The sequence below is a fragment of the Cryptomeria japonica genome, chromosome 8 (genome assembly GCF_030272615.1).
Source record: "Cryptomeria japonica chromosome 8, Sugi_1.0, whole genome shotgun sequence".
Taxonomy (NCBI): domain Eukaryota; kingdom Viridiplantae; phylum Streptophyta; class Pinopsida; order Cupressales; family Cupressaceae; genus Cryptomeria; species Cryptomeria japonica.
The window spans coordinates 404672947-404689625 of record NC_081412.1 but is presented as its reverse complement, the minus strand read 5'-3'; the positions used below and the strand labels follow the sequence as shown (position 1 = coordinate 404689625).

The 16679-nt window shown below is 36.4% G+C and overlaps 1 protein-coding gene across 1 annotated transcript in view; it reads left to right on the top strand.

Annotated features, from left to right (window-relative positions):
• LOC131079468 (DEAD-box ATP-dependent RNA helicase 39) overlaps positions 1-6721 on the top strand; it is a 55893-nt gene extending 49172 nt beyond the window's left edge. Inside the window, exons 7-9 of the mRNA XM_058017433.2 lie at positions 5258-5387; positions 5513-5561; positions 5806-6721. Coding sequence (XP_057873416.1) covers positions 5258-5387; positions 5513-5561; positions 5806-6392 — 766 coding nt within the window. The 3' untranslated portion in view covers positions 6393-6721. The remainder of the gene's footprint in view (positions 1-5257; positions 5388-5512; positions 5562-5805) is intronic.
• The last annotated feature ends 9958 nt before the right edge of the window (positions 6722-16679 follow it).

Genomic DNA, 16679 nt, shown 5'->3' with positions numbered 1-16679 from the left:
GGTAACTTTGAATATAAGGGAATATTTGTTCCTTCGGCAACCATTTTTTATTTGGCCTAGGACAAACTTTAATGAGTTTAGTGGGGGTTTGTGGGTAGTGTCCTTGGTGGGAGTCTGAGGGGTAGTTGTACGAACCCTACTGGTTCTAACTCTTTTGAAATACTATTGCTGATTTGTTTTTGGATTTTTCAAGGGTTTTGAACAATTTTGAATAAAATATAACAAGTGCACCAGGCAAGAATTGCTCATAAAACTGAATGGATACCGAATATAGGGCAATTGAATCTATATTATGAATTAGATAACTGCTGCAAATGAAACTAATACATAAAACATACTCGTAGGTCCTCAACTTATTTTAAATAAAGAATTTTGGAGTTTGCTAGCCAAAACTTGGAATTTGACCAAAATAGGTGTACAAGTCTAGGAAATTATTTCTTCAAGCCAAAGAAGTGATGGAATACCTTGTATGTGCTAGGCATTGGAAATTGTGCAACCAAAATGCAAGAAGGAAGGTGTTTCAGCCCTCCAAAACAAAACGTCCCTTTCTTGGACCCCACATGCAAAGCCTGAATTGTACGGCCAGCAACTGAAAATTGTACGACTGCTTATTGAAATGAAGTATGCTGCTAAAAGGGGCGTCTAACCTGATTTGTCCTTTCCTTATTGAAAACTCTGCAATATCTGGATAAAAGAATCTCTGTTGAAGCACAATAAGACTCTAGAATGAAGCCTTCACAATTGCAATAATTCAACTGATCTTCCACAGCCTCACAATCATAGATCTACGAAGAATTTTCGTTCTCCAATGGCCAAACCTCTGAAACCCTTGTCAAACAATTCCATAGAGCAAAATAACAAGCAATGTCAAATAATCAATAATCAATAATAGAGGTTGAATTGCTTGCTTTGCCTTTATAAACCCAAAAAGGCATAATTCTCCAAAAAAATGTGATTTCCTCTTGAAGGGAGTTAAATACATCTATAATGCATTTAATATACTTTATGCAACATTTGAATTAATTCCCCATTTGGGTGTACCCTTTTGATATTCACACTATATTATTTAAGTGGCCCACTTTAATAAAGTTAATAATATAACTTTATAATAACTCCAAATGGCATGTTTCCCAAGAAAGTATACCCCAAGTCATTTAAATACATTTAAATGTATTTAATTTACTCTTCATAGTTTAATTTGCTTTTGGGTGTCCAAATTCACTTAAGTGATTTAATAAAAGTCATTTAATAATATTTAAGTGGCTTTTAATTTTAATGAAGTCACTTTATGACTTTATAATATCCATATAAGTTAATTTAATAACTTAACCACTAAAATATTAATATCTCCCTCAATATTCAGTCTTTTGACATGCTGTTTGAAGCTGGAGTCAACACTGAATAACCCCCATGTGGCCAAGTGCCTTGCCTAAAGATAACACTATTGTCAGATTGACTTACTATATAGTAAGTCGTTCAACTAAGTCCACACACTGACTGCAAAGGCCTTGAAACTGAACCCAAAATTGAACTGAAGAATTGGAGATGTCATTGAGACTGTCTATCCAAACATGTTAGCCTACAAGAGTCAAAATAATAGGCTAATCCCTCGATCTTTGATGCTCACGAAAATGGGGACATTACAGCAGTGCCCTTGGCGCATTCCTTGTCATGATATAGGGGGAGGTTGAGGGGCGAAGCTCTTGCTACCAAGGTCAAATTAAGACCTTCAAAACCACATAAACCTTCATGGTGCACACCATTTTGCATTCACAATAAGAGAAATAGTAGGGTTCGGGGTGGACAAATGTGGCTTTTTGGTCAAACTTAGAAGTCAATTTAAAATAAATAAATAAAAAAATTGACCAAATTTGCTACTTGGGTGTTAGTCTCTACAAAATTTGTTGTAGGTATGCCCGGATAGACCTGTAGATGATTTGCAGGATGGACTAAGGCAAACCAAATCTAGACTGGACCGGACTTGAACTGGGGAGCTTTGCCCAGCAAATTGGTAATATAGAATATTAATAATATAATATTAGAATAATTATTAATAATATCTAATTATAGCCTACATATCCTTCGCACACCGAACTGGATCCCAAATTGGACCCAGATCTGGTGGTGTGGACCAAAGTTTTAAAACTCGGACTCGCCACGGACTTGGCAAACCAAAAATTTGGACTCGGACTCAGACTCGTGAAAGACTCGCGAAAGACTCGGCAAAAAAAAAAAAACCGTAGTTTTACAAAAAACACAAAGAAATTAATGCATTTAGAGAACATAAGAGCCATAATTGAAACATTACACATGTCATATGATCTACAAACACACAATATTTGAAATTTCATCATTCATACTCATAGTTTCAACTCGAAAATGTATAATAGCAGCATAAGTTTATAAATGTTCACAAAATTACATATAATGATATGTCCAACTCCAAATGTTAAAAACAACAATGAACAAACCAAAGAGAAGACTACATCTTTCTCTTTGTATTTCTCCTAATATAGCTCAATTTTTCAGGCATTGAGCTAGAAGTAGTAGCAGTGGGTGTTGTGGTATCTAAATGGTGAGATGATTCTTTTTCAAAGTCCTCGACCTCGTCCTCGTCCTCATCTTCGTCCTCATCTTCATCCTCCATTTCATCCAATCTTGCTCCTTCTACATCTTGTGTTGCTCCTCTCTCTATTTCTGCAATTTCTTCTTCGGTAAGGAGGACATCGTCACCATCATTTTGTCATTCACGGTCCAATCACCATATAGATCAATTTCATCCAAGTCAATGGCCTCATGTGAAACACCCTCCACTTCTCTAACTCGAAGGCGAAGGTTGTATTGAACGAAGACTAGATCATTGAGACGTTTTTGTGTCAATCTATTTCTCTTCTTTGTGTGAATGCTCTCAAATACACTCCAATTTTGTTCACACCCAGAAGCATTGCATGGCTGATACAAAACACAGACGACTATCTTTTGAAGATTAGGCGTGCAAACACCATAATTCTCCCACCATAAATCTACAAAATTTTTTTAGAAATATTAGAATTGAGAAAAAAATGTAACAATTGAGTTTGTAGTTTTTTTCTTACAGTATTGAACTAAGTTACTAAATTTTTTACTTGGTTGTTGTTTTCCTCTCCTATCAATCGCTAGTTGTGATGAGAAGAGTCTCCCCTCTGCACTATTGTAGATCTTGAACAATGAACATTTCCAAATTCATAAATAGATAGTCAAAGTGTCAAACTCAAATTCAATAATGAACATTTCCGAATTCATAAACAAAGATGGAGCAACTGCAAATGTCAAATCTCACCTCCAACTCATCAATAACCTTGTCTCTCAACTCAGGATCAGGTGCCATGTTATCAATGCATGCAATAACACCTGCCATGACCTCCTCATCAGCCCTAAATGAATCAGAGAAGTAGAATTTCGGGTTCAAAAAGTAGGCAAAGGCATGTATTGGTTGGTGGAGTTGGTTTGTCCACCTACGAACAATGATGCGCCAAAGGATTTCACATTTTCTTGTATTTCCATGATAGTAATGTGAAATGGCCTCTTTGGCCCTATCCATGGCCTCATAAATGAAACCCATTGGCATGCCCTCTCCATCCACCATACGAAGATAACATGAAACAAAACCTTTGGTAAGGGTTCTTCGTTCAATACAACCTTCACCTTCGAGTTAGACAGGTGGAGGGTGTTTCACATGTGGCCATTGACTTGGATGAAATTGATCTATATGGTGATTGGACCGTGAATGAACAAAATGATGGTGACGATGTCCTCCTTACCGAAGAAGAAATTGCAGAAATAGAGAGAGGAGCAGCACAAGATGTAGAAGGAGCAAGATTGGATGAAATGGAGGATGAAGACGAGGACGAAGATGAGGACGAGGACGAGGACGAGGACTTTGACTTTGAAAAAGAATCATCTCACCATTTAGATACCACAACACCCACTGCTACTACTTTTAGCTTGATGCCTGAAAAATTGAGCTATATTAGGAGAAATACAAAGAGGAAGATGTAGTCTTCTCTTTGGTTTGTTCATTGTTGTTTTTAACATTTGGAGTCGGACATATCATTATATGTAATTTTGTGAACATTTATAAACTTATGCTGCTATTATACATTTTAGAGTTGAAACTATGAGTATGAATGATGAAATTTCAAATATTGCGTGTTTGTAGATCATATGACGTGTAATGTTTCAATTATGGCTCTTATGTTCTCTAAATGCATTAATTTCTTTATGTCTGTTTTTTTTTTTGGCTGTCTTTCGTGAGTCTTTCATGAGTCCAAGTCCAAATTTTTGGTTTGCCGAGTCCGAGTTTTAAAACTTTGGATACAATGAACAATCAGTGCATTTCAGGTTTGTTTTTCTCCACAACTCAATGACGGTCCTGATGTTATACTTCAGCAAGATAGTGAACTGGGTTGTTAAACTCAATGCTGCTAAAGTCAGCAATGCCAGTCTTCCTCCAGGAAATTATTTCAATAAATAATTCCTGCAGAGGATGCTGCACATGCATTCCAAGCACTCTGGAATAAATATACAGCTTACAGTGCCTGCTTTTTTGAGCCCCTTTAGTGAATTCCTTTCAATATAATACTGAGAAAGCCATTTAAAATAGAAACAAACCCACAGGTTGTATCCAGAGATGGAGATAGAGTTTGAGCAACTGAAAAATCATGACAAGCATCTGCTGAATGATTTTTAATCAGGACTACAGTAGTAGAAATAAGAAGTCCCAGAGTCATGCAGGACTATTTCATCACGAGAACACAAGTATAACCAAAATCCATCAAATTTCTGAGAAAATTGAGCAGCTTCCAGAATAGAATCTCCCATGACATTGATATCAGACTTTTACTATTTATCTATATCAGCAGCAATAAATGAAAGGTCTGTTTTGTACTGGCAATGGATATAGATTAGATAATTGAGCTTGCATCTTTTCCAAATTAGATAAGATAATTATACATGTTTTATCAAATCGTTGAGTTTCTTTTGTAGAAAGCCTTTCAGATCTATGTAAAACTATAGATGAAAATACTGATTGATTAAACTATGTATGGAATCTTTACCAAAACATAATTTTCTTATATAATAAATCTTTTTGCCCTGTATGTAATTTGGTCCTTTCCTTAGGAAGAGCCTAACCTACTCCAGGTAGAGCTTTGTTGTAGATGTAAACTGTTCGTATGCTTTTTACATGCCAATTAATATCATTTATTTTGTTTCTCAGAATTGAGAATCTCAACAAGTTCAAGAGTGATGATGGTGATTCCCCTACATTAGTCTGCACGGATTTGGCAGCTCGGGGACTTGATTTGGCTGTTGATCATGTGATTATGTTTGATTTTCCTCATACACCAGTAAGTCTTTAGTCTTTGATAATTTTGTATGTTGTTAATATATCTCTTGGAATGTTTTTTAAGTAATTTCTATGCCAGTTCAAACAATTGCCTTGATTCCCTTGGTATGTGTTGTACTGGTACAGATAGATTACCTACATCGTACTGGAAGAACTGCTCGAATGGGAGCAAAAGGTTCAAAATATTTCTTCAGATATTTTTGTTATTCATTTCTTTGCTGCTGCTATTAGTATTTTTTAAAGAATTCTTTAGAAATCTCTAAATCTTGATTGCCGAGGGTGGTTGGAAGGGATTAAGGACAACAAAATTGCAAGGGATCCTGAATAATAGAGAGAATTATAGCTATTTGTCATTTTTTTGAGCTGTCAAAGTGATTTATTGATATCAGTATTATTAAGCATTAAATCCTATCTTGCAGGTAAAGTGACAAGCCTTATCACAAAGAAGGAGATTACTCTAGCAAGTGAAATTGAAGATGCTATACGAAACAATGAGAGCTTAGAGGGGCTTACTACTATAAAAGAAAAACATGAAGCGAGAAAACAGAAACAGATCCATCAAAAAATGAATGAAAATGTGAAACCTAAAGAGAGGACATCTTTTCAAAAAGGAACTAAAACTCAGAGGGCTGGATGGGCTCCATCATCAAAGCTAGGCTCTAAGGCAGTTAGATCTTCTGCAACAAAAGTGTCTAAAATTCCTAGGTCTGGAAGGAATCCATCACTGAAGCTGGGCACACAGGCATTGAGAACTTCTGCACCAAAAAATTCTAAAGTCAGTTCCCAAAAGACCAAACAGGTAAATGTTACTGCTTTGGGTGCCAAGAGAAAACAGGAATCTACGCAGAAAACTTTTAAAATCACGAGTACTAGAAAAGCAAAAGGGACACCAAAGGTATGGAAGACCGAGCAAGCATTGACATCTAGACTCTCTGTAGTTGGCTTTAAAGGTAAACAAAAATCTTCAGAGAAAGAGGGAAAAGGTTCAGGGAAGAGAAAGGCATAGTTTTATTGTATGTATTATGTTTTTGATTCCCTTCTGTCCTGTAAGGCCTTTTTGAAGCAACACAGATCTAAGTACAGGTTGTGGCGCAGACAAAAATGAAACTAATAAGAAGAGTCTGTAGATTCACAAAGACATTGGAGTTCCAAAGCACATTTTCAAACAAGATCACCTGTGAAACAGAATGTAGGACTTTAACATGCCAACCGGGAACATTTGCTTCTAGGCCTAGGCCTTGCTGGAGCAGTTTTGTAAATGGGTATCACATTGGAAGTACATGTACTCTTGGATAACTTTGAGTGCTAATCGAGAAATTATTTATTGCTTGTGAAGTTCATTGTCATCCTGTTGAAGTTGCATTTCGACTTTTATGTTAGGTATTTATTCAAGGATTCAAGCTTTAGCAACTACTTCAAAAGTATAAGTGTGTTTTCCATTTTGTTATCCTAAATATGTATCTGATTTTCTTCAACTTTTATGAGAGCATTAGTCTGTACGGTGGTCTTGGCAAAGAGGCCAGGAGTTCTTAAATCGTTGTTGCTTGACTACAACTGAAATATTAACTGAGGTTAATCTTAAGTGACTTGGACATGACAATGCATGCAGTTTCATTTTATTGGTCAGTCAGTGATGCATGTTCCACTACTACAATGTAATTATATAAATGACTCAAACCTATAAACCTTAAGCTCTTCCCTTTATGCACTTTCTTGAGATCCTGACTTCCAATCATAGTTCATCTCAGATTTCATTCTCCAAAGAAGTAACTCCAAGGAGGGGAGGCCATGGCAGCCTCTAAATTTCCCCAACCTTCCTTTGACATGCCTCTTTGTTGGGGATGGCTGGTGGATGCTCCGACGTCCCCAAAATGTTAGGGCTTTAAAAAAATATCTTAGAAAGGAAAAAAAAATTCCTGTGTTTGATTACGGTGTTGAGTTTAAAAGCAATGAGATGGAGCGATTCATGATGGCGAGATTGATTATGGATGCCATTGATTACAGATAACTGCCTTTGTTTACATATATTTAAATTGCAAAATAAAATGTCTTTGTTTACAGATGCCATTGTTTCCGTACCTCATTTAACTATGCCTGTACAACTATTTTCTGATGACTCTGCATTTAGGTCTTTTGTACCCCATCCCCAAAACGTGGCTCCCATCTCAAAACTTGATGAAACTATGCCTTGCGATGAAATGGAAATGCTCAAGGAGAATACATTACTGCCTATGAACTCAGTCTCCTTAATATGGTCGTGGAAAAGCCTCTACCTCATATTGTCCTTGTATTGATGACTATAGATCAGAGTAATATCTAAAGGCCAAATGATGAAACCATCATATAAAGGTGTAGAAACTTTCACCAGTTCGATAAGATTTGTTTTATTTAAATACGATTGAAGTTTTTTTTTTAAAATTAAAGATAGCGGATAAGCCATACATATATCAAATTGTCAAGAGTTCAGGACAGTATTAAACTGTCAAGATAAGAGTCAACGGGAGACTAGCATCTAGACACTTAATGACATATACAACAGCTTATAACATACGATACAAAAACAGTGGCACTTTTTGCTTTGTATAGTATTTCAATCCTTATCATAATCTTGCTATGTATCCTTGTAGCAGAAGTGTCTTGATCTACCATGCCTTCTGGCTTCATTGTATAACTTAGCTATTGCTGTATCTGTCAAAATATAGTTAACATTCTATGTCAAAACTGTCAAGTATCCAACGAAGTGGCCTCCTTTTAAAGGTTTCTGCTCTCACTGTACTTATCTAAGTTTCCCCATCGAATAGGGATATAAATATCAGAAATTACTTCATTAGAGTTGACCCCTTCAATTGTTGAGCAGCTTCCTTCATTAAGGTGGTATCTAGCATTGCTCTTCCTGTTCCTATTTTCAGTCTTTATGTTCTGCTTTTCAGTGTCTTTCTCTTCTTCAAGCTTGCCTTCATTGTCTAGTCTGACAAATTTCCTCAGTCCTTGCACAAAGTGTCTATTCTCCTCCTTAGTGTGAGTTCATGTATGCTCATATATGACTTCAGATGAGTTGATCCTGACTATGCCATCTTCCAGCAGTTTCATGAATTTGAACCTTGAAACATCCAACGTTCAAGCTACCTGCATAGCAACATTAGCAAATATGAGTCTCTTACAAGACTCAGTAAGCGTCCTCTTGGTTCCTTGAAATCTTTCCTCATTCCTCAATTTTCAAATATGCCATAAAATTTCAGTAGAGAAAATTAGCCAAAAAAGATTACAATTCTTATTTATTCTAGAAATATAGCCAAACAGTATTTCAGAATAATTAATTTTATTATCCCATCCTTTCAAGTTAAAGCAGAATTGATTCCAAATCTCCTTAGCTATGAAACAATCAAAGAAAATATGCTTGATGGTATCAGCCTATCAGGTTTCCTGCGTATGCTACACAGTTCATCATCGTTGCTAAACATCTTTTATGACAGTCTTTGTAGTATCAAAAGCCATTTGAAAGTGGCCCTTTTGGGCTCAATTATATTATTCTATACCTTGCTAAAGATGTTCCGCCACTTCTTGCTTGACGGACTTGCCAGATCTGATTATTATAGTCAAATAATTTAATATTATTACACAAAATTTTATAAATCATTTTGGCATTAATATTCTGTTCCCCTTGGACCATTTCAACTTTTCCAGATTATCTTGATCATCAGAGCAATTCTTAGGGAGGTACATATGGGTACAAGCTTCTCTAAGAATCGAATAGGTTCTGCAATTGGAGGGAGGGAGTTCAAATTTGTGGCTCAAAGAGGCCCAAGACTTCAATTGCCCTTCATAGAGAATATTGTTGAAACACTTTATACCTTTGAGGGACCAGTTCTTAGTAGAGCATCCTTGCAAGAGAGCAAGGGGTCTTTCCTTATGGCAGAGATTCCACCAAATGGACCTCTCACCACAAATTTTGTTATTATCAGAGATGATGTTATTACTAATGATGATGTATTTGGCATTTTCCCATGCTGTCCGAATAGTTTTGAACACAGTGGATCCAGTAGGGGTCACAAGAAAGTTTCCAGCTAGCAGGTCAATGAGAGGAAGAAGTTTTTAGGATTTGGCTTGCTTGGGAACATGAAGACTAATATTGTTTCTAATAAGCACTTTCCAGGGTTCATCCCCTTTCAGGGCTTTGATGATCCATTTGCAAGCAAGCACTATCCCTTGATACTTAAGGTCTTTCAAATCTAGTCCTCCCCCACCTCCCCCTCCTTCCCCCTCTCCCCCCCCCTCATGCTTTTTTTAAAGGCAGCACCATTGCTATTTCATTGAATGTTGTTTATTCTTTCCTTGCCATCAGATCATAAAAACTTCTTTATTTGCTTTTGAATGTCATTCACTTGATAACTACAAAACAGCCATACTAATTAATAGTATAAGTCGTTAGAAGACATAATTTTTTGACAGACCTGCATTTGGTCGGCCACTGAAAGGAACTATCTCTTCCATTTACCAAGTTTGTGCTCAATTTTTCTCTTTAATCCACAACCACATATCTTTTAGGTTCGGATTAATAGCAAACGGTATGCCCAAGTATCCCACTTGTTTTGAAGGGCCACCCCGTTGAAAGTTATATTTTGCAAACCGTTGGGGAGGTTCTTCTTGCCATCCTAGCATTATGTTTTTGGAGTTCGACAATTTTGCACCAGATGCATCACAAAAGAGAGTAAGTTTCTTCATGATGGACTTCTTGTTCTCCTCATTAAGTTCAAGAAACAGAGCTGTATTATCCGCAAATTGAATGTTCACTAGATCTTCCATGTTGGGGAGGGATATACCTTTAACTTTGGGCAAGAGAGTGGATTCTCTGAGCAAGTAGTATAAAGCACCCGATGCTATGACAAGTAGAGCAGGGGCTAAAGGACATCCCTGCCTAGTGGATTTTCCAAGGCTGAAAGACTCAGTTAAGGAACCATTAATGTCAATTGGAGCAGATGTATCTTTCAAAGAGGGTCTAAACCTGATGACAAAAGGTTGTAGGAAATCCAAAAACCTTAAGGGTTATGGTCAGAAAAGACCACTCAACCCTGTCATATGCTTTTTCAAAATCCAAGTGGAACATTGCAACATTTTGATTAAAAACCTTGGCTCACTACATTGCCTCCTAGCTAGTTAGTAGATTCTCCAGAATATATCTCCCCTTGACAAAGCCAGTTTGGGTAGTACTGATAAACTTGGGTAGAATATCGACAAATCTTAGGGCTATGATTTTTGCGAGAATCTTATAAGACACGTTCAAAAGTGTAATTGGCCTCCAATTCTTGATCATCTTGTTTCCTTCCTATGGTAGCAGCTTAATGGCACCCTTTTTGATTGACAAAGTTTGGCATGATGTCTTGATCTTCACTTATCAATTCTATATTCCTTTTATAAAATTCTATTGGCAATCCATTAGGTCCTGGTGATTTGTCATTATTCAGAGTCTTAATGGCTTTCTGAATTTCTTCAATGCTAATGCTTCATTCTAGAGACTGAGTGTCCTCTATCACAAGTTTCTTAGGAATTAGTTTTGTATAGAACTTCTTTACAGATTGCTATTCAACGCATGTGTGAAATGAAAAAGAAAAGAACACAAAATAGTAAAGGTTGCTTTACAGATTAAAGGTGGATTCCTTCTAGGGTTTCCACATTAGAGACAAGCTAGACTGGTGCCTTGTCTATTATAGAGTAAAAAATGAAATAATTTCTCTTGATAATGACATGGACACAAATTTAGTGGTCACTAAAACATTGTTGCCTTATGGTAATGAAACCACTCACGGACACATTGTTAACCTACTTTCAGATCCTTACACAATAACAAAGCCTTCAATGATTAACTAAAGCTAATTTAGTTTGTTTCTTGAACAAAAGCTATCGGTCAAATACTCATTGCAATATATGTGCAATGAAAATCACAATATCCTTGATTATTCTGATTAAAATGTCACTGTATTGCATGTAGGAGACATTAACAACATGACATATATAATTCTAACTTGCAAACTGAATCTGCTTGGCATTATTAGACCTAAGATTACAATATTTATTCCTAAACTTCAAAGAATTGTTGGACCTAGACAAGTCTCCTTGTACAAAAAACAACAATACCCAGAACTTGGAGCCTATAACTTGAAACCTATAACCTCTATCAAAGAAGAAGAAAATGGATTTTACTGAGAAGAAATGAAAAAGCCCTAAATTGCATATGCGGTAGACACTTGGCACTTTTAGCTCCCTTTGATTTGCAACAAAAGAATATTCCACTTTTTCCTCTTCATGCGTTTTGTTTGCTCTCGTATTTGTAACTGAAAATAGTTTACTTTTTCATCTTTAATTTTCATGCAAACCTTTCAAATTAGTGTAAAAACCCATTTACGAGAGGAGTAAAACAACTTTGCTTTGGGTCAAAACCCATCTACTAGCAACAAAAATTTCACCTTAAACTTGCATATTTTCTTTCAAGACTGCCATTTTTAGTCATTTCCACTTTAGCACCTCGTATAAAATTTGGCCCATGACCCCTTTATCATTTTCTGAACCTTCAATAGCAATCATTCGTTCAAACAATATCCTTGTGGCACCCAAACCCCCTATGTGCATATTCTTTGATATTTCATGTGTTAATTTTAGCAATCAGATTAAATAATGAACAAAATAAATCAAAATGCAATGAAGGACAAACACAAATCACACACAGATACCCTGGGGAAACCTCCCTTTTGGAGGAAAAACCCAACAACAATAAATGCAGATTTGATTAGATTATTCACAGTAATTTAATACATCTACACCCAACTAGGGCACAACACATAACTAATCTGATATATGTCAATTTGCCTTGAGGATCAGATCAAAACCACTGAGAATGGAGTATGCTGTCCCAGGATGAAGTTCGTTTAGAGAAGAACTAGTTTGCAGAGTTTGCTTGACTAAAGACTAAGTTTGTTATGTACATTCGCTAGCCCTTAGGTATATTTGCCAGTCCTCAAGCAGATTCGAAACCTTAAGATGGCTCACCTAATCAGAGGAGATAATTCACTTATCTCTGCTAGAGAAATTTGCTGCTTGTAATCAGAGATAGTTTGTTGATGATCATAAGTGATTTGCCGAAGATCTTATGCTTGATGTAGAAGTTCGCTGAATGTGTTGGCAACCTTAAGAATGATTCACTTTGTATTGATTGATTGATTATGCCATGCAAATGACTTGCTTATATACTTGACTTGTGGTGTCAAGTCTCAAGTCGGTCTGCCTTGTTAATTTAATAATAATATTATGTATATCGTCCAAATAGGTCTTGACCTATTAGGACGTTATTGCTTGATTGCCTTTACCACAAGCTACATGAGTTTGGGCCCAACCCAATTACATAAATAATCACTCAAATACATATTTGATTTTATCGCCCAAATTGGGCCTACCCTGTCTACAAGTTACAATAAACAAATTTGGGCCCAACCCAATGTAGATACATTTGTATATAATCTGATCTAGCTATCGGTTTTCAACACTCCCTCTTAGCTAGGGAGGATTCTAGCAAATAGTGTAATCATGCATCATGGACTTCTTCATCTTACATTGTCCGCAGAGGATGAAAAATTAACTTTCAAGAAAACAACAAAACTTTCCATCTTGCATTGCCCGTAGAGGATGGATCTACCTTGCATTGCTCACAGAGGGTGGAAGAGGTCTTTCACCTCAACCTTCTCCCAAAGAAGGAAATACTGTCACCTTGCATTGCCCGTAGAGGGTGACTCCACCATGCATTGCCCGCAGAGAGTGGAAGATGCAACTTAATGCATCACTGAGACTGAGACTCCCTCTCAGTCATAGCTGGATTCTCCACAATTCCAAGCCTATCTACAAAGTATTTAAACTTCACATGAGCAAGAGGCTTGGTGAGAATGTCTGCAACCTGCTCATCAGCGCTAACATATTTCAGCTGTAAGGCACCTCTTTGTACCATATCACGAACATAGTGATAGTGAGTTTCCACATGTTTTGATCTTCATGAAACACAAGATTAGCAGAAATTTTAATACAACTTTGATTATCACAATGAATAACCGTGGGTTTCCAAAGTTGTCCAAACAACCCAACAAGAAGCTTTCGAAGCTAGATTACTTCTCTTGATGCAACACTCGATGCAATATACTCAGCTTTTGCAGTACTCAAGGCTACAGAGGATTGTTTCCTACTGGCCCAAGAAATTAAAGCAGAACCCAAACTGAAACATATACCTGAAGTGCTCTTCTTATTGGTAACACTTCCTGCCCAATCAGAATCTAAGTAGCCTTCCAAGGTAACAAAAGTATTGATTGGATATTTTAGCCCATAGCCAACAGTTCCACACAAGTATCTCATAATATGTTTGTCTGCAACAAGGTGAACATGCTTTGGCTTGTTCATAAACTGGTTGAGAGCACTCACTGCATAACAAATGTCTGGTCTAGTGTTAACTAGATACATCAATGATCCAATCAACTGTGTGTACTCAGAAGGATCTGCAAAATCAGAGTTAGCTGCAAATAAACTCAATTTCTTCAAGTTAGTTTTCTATAGGAGTAGACATAGGTTTGCAATCCAATATTCCAAATCTCTTCAAAATATCAACAATATATTTTCCTTGACTTAGAATAATTTCATTAGGTTTTTGCCACACTTGTAATCTTAGAAAGTAATGCATTAGACCTAGATCCTTCATTTCAAATTCAATAGCTAATTCTTTCTTACACCTAATGATGAGGCTATCTTCACCAGTTAAGAATAAATCATCCACATATAAAACCAGAATTAACTTTTCACCATTAAATTCTTTAAAGTAAATGTTAGGATCAACATCTTTCTTACAAAACCCTAAACTAACCAAGTACTTATCAATTCTTTCATACCAAGCTCGAAGAGATTGCTTGAGGCTGTAAAGAGCTTTCTTTAATCTGCATACATGTGATTCTCTATTATAAGTCTCATATCCTTTTGGTTGCTCAATATAGACTTCTTCCTCAATGACACCATTAAGGAAGACAGTCTTTACATCCATCTGATGTAACTTCCAACCCTTAGCTACAACAATGGCTATAATAGTTCTAATAGACGTATATCTAGCAACAAGAGCAAATGTTTCTTCATAATCCATGCTTTCCTTTTGAGAAAAAACACGAGCTACAAATCTAGCTTTATATTTCTCTATACTACCATTAGTAGCATGTTTAATTTTAAACAACCATTTAGAAGAAACAACAGACTTACTTTTAGGTCTAGGTACAATATCCCAGACATCATTCTTGATGATGGATTGATACTTTTCATCCATAGCTAATTTCCATGCTTGTTGGTTCATAGCTTCTTCTATGCTAGATGATTCAGTCTTAATGATGTTGCACATCATTGTGACATAGTTGGAGAACTTCTGAGGTCTCCTGCTTTCTCTGAAAGTGCCACTAGGAGCTGCAAACTTTTCTGCTTCTTGAATTGTGCTCCTATCCCAAAGTGGCCTTTTCTTGCTAACTGCAATATCTCTAGGTCCATCAGTTGGATCCAGAGGTTCAAGAGGATCACCATGCTCAATAGGTTCAGGAGGCTCAAAAGACTCATTCTAAATCTCAGGGTTAGTATCAATATCCATGTTTTGATTATCATTGACCTCTTTATCATCATTGACAAGGGAACCTTTAGATTTCTTAAAAGCAATATTTTCTTCAAACGTAACATCTCTACTTATCTCAATATGCCTCTATCCTGGAATGTAGATACGAAATGCTTTGGAGGATTTATTGTATCCAACAAGGATACCTTTCTTCCCGGATGGCTCTAGCTTAGTTCTCTTTTCTTTCGGCACATGAACATAGACAAGACTTCCAAAAATCCTTAGGTGACTGATATCCGGTTTAACTCCAGTGAATGCCTCTTCATGAGTCATGTTCTTCAGAACACGGTGAGGGCATCTATTCTAAATGTATACTGCAATCTTGGATGCTTCGGCCCATAAGGAAGTATGCAGATCCTGATCATGAATCATTGCTTTAGCTACTTCAACAATGACTATTATTTCGTTCAGCCACACCATTTTGCTAAGGATTGTAAGGAACACAAAACTCCCTCTTAATTCCTGTCTCTACACAAAATTCATTGAAACTACTTGAGGTGTATTCACCTCCATTGTCAAATCTTAAATCCTTTTACCAGACATATTTTCAGCTAGGGCTTTAAATTCTTTAAACCTACTTAGCACTTCATCAAATTCCTTAGATTTTAGAAAGTAAATCTAAGTCTTTCTAGAAAAATTATCTATAAATGTAACATAGTATAGGAATCCGCTAGATGAAGGAACATACGTGTGTCCACATAGATCAGAATGAACAAATGCTAATTTTTCCTTAGCTCTATTTTCACTTTTATGAAATGGACTCTTAGTATTCTTACCTTATGCACAACCTTTGCAAGTATCATCATGAAAATAACTAAGTTTAGGCATACCTTTAACCATCTTTTCAAGTGAGGGAAGTGCCTGAAAGTGAAGGTGGCCAAGCCTTCTATGCCAGCTCGCTAGATTCGAGAGTTTCATGGATGAGTGCTCGAACAAGATTAGCTGAAAGCTTATACAAACTATCATATCTATTTCCAATAACACGAGCAGATTTAAAACTAGATTTATTAGACAAAGCAAGTACTTTACCCTCAGAAAATGCTATTTGATAACCTTTATTTTCTAGAGCAAAAATAGAGATTAAATTTCTTTTAATTCTAGGAACAAATAAAATATCACTAAGATGCAAAGAGATGCCAGATTCCAAATTTAAGGAAGTTGTGAGATTTTGCCAAGATCAAGAGGCAATGGAAAGCACAAATAAGAGAGACAAAATAGATGATAGGAATAAACTGTATTCTATCAAGATGAAAATACTGATCAACTGGATCATTACAAGATATAAATTGATTGCCCGTACAAACAATGTAGATCAACCTGCTTATATAGGCAAGAATTATGAATATGTGAGCACACAAACATGACATGTGGCTCAATAAGAAACAAGGGTAGGTAGGAAATATGTGTGGGTAGGTAGGAGAAATAATATAATATTCCACATGAGGTGGATCACCCACTGAATGTGGAGTGTAACAACAAGATCACACCATAAAAGGTGGAAATTCTCCTACACACACTATCCCAATGTGGCACAAACACCCAAGTGTCTCATACCCAAACTACTATGAAATGCATGTACCTAAGTAAACTAAAGTAAAGTGTAATAATATCCAAGATGAATAT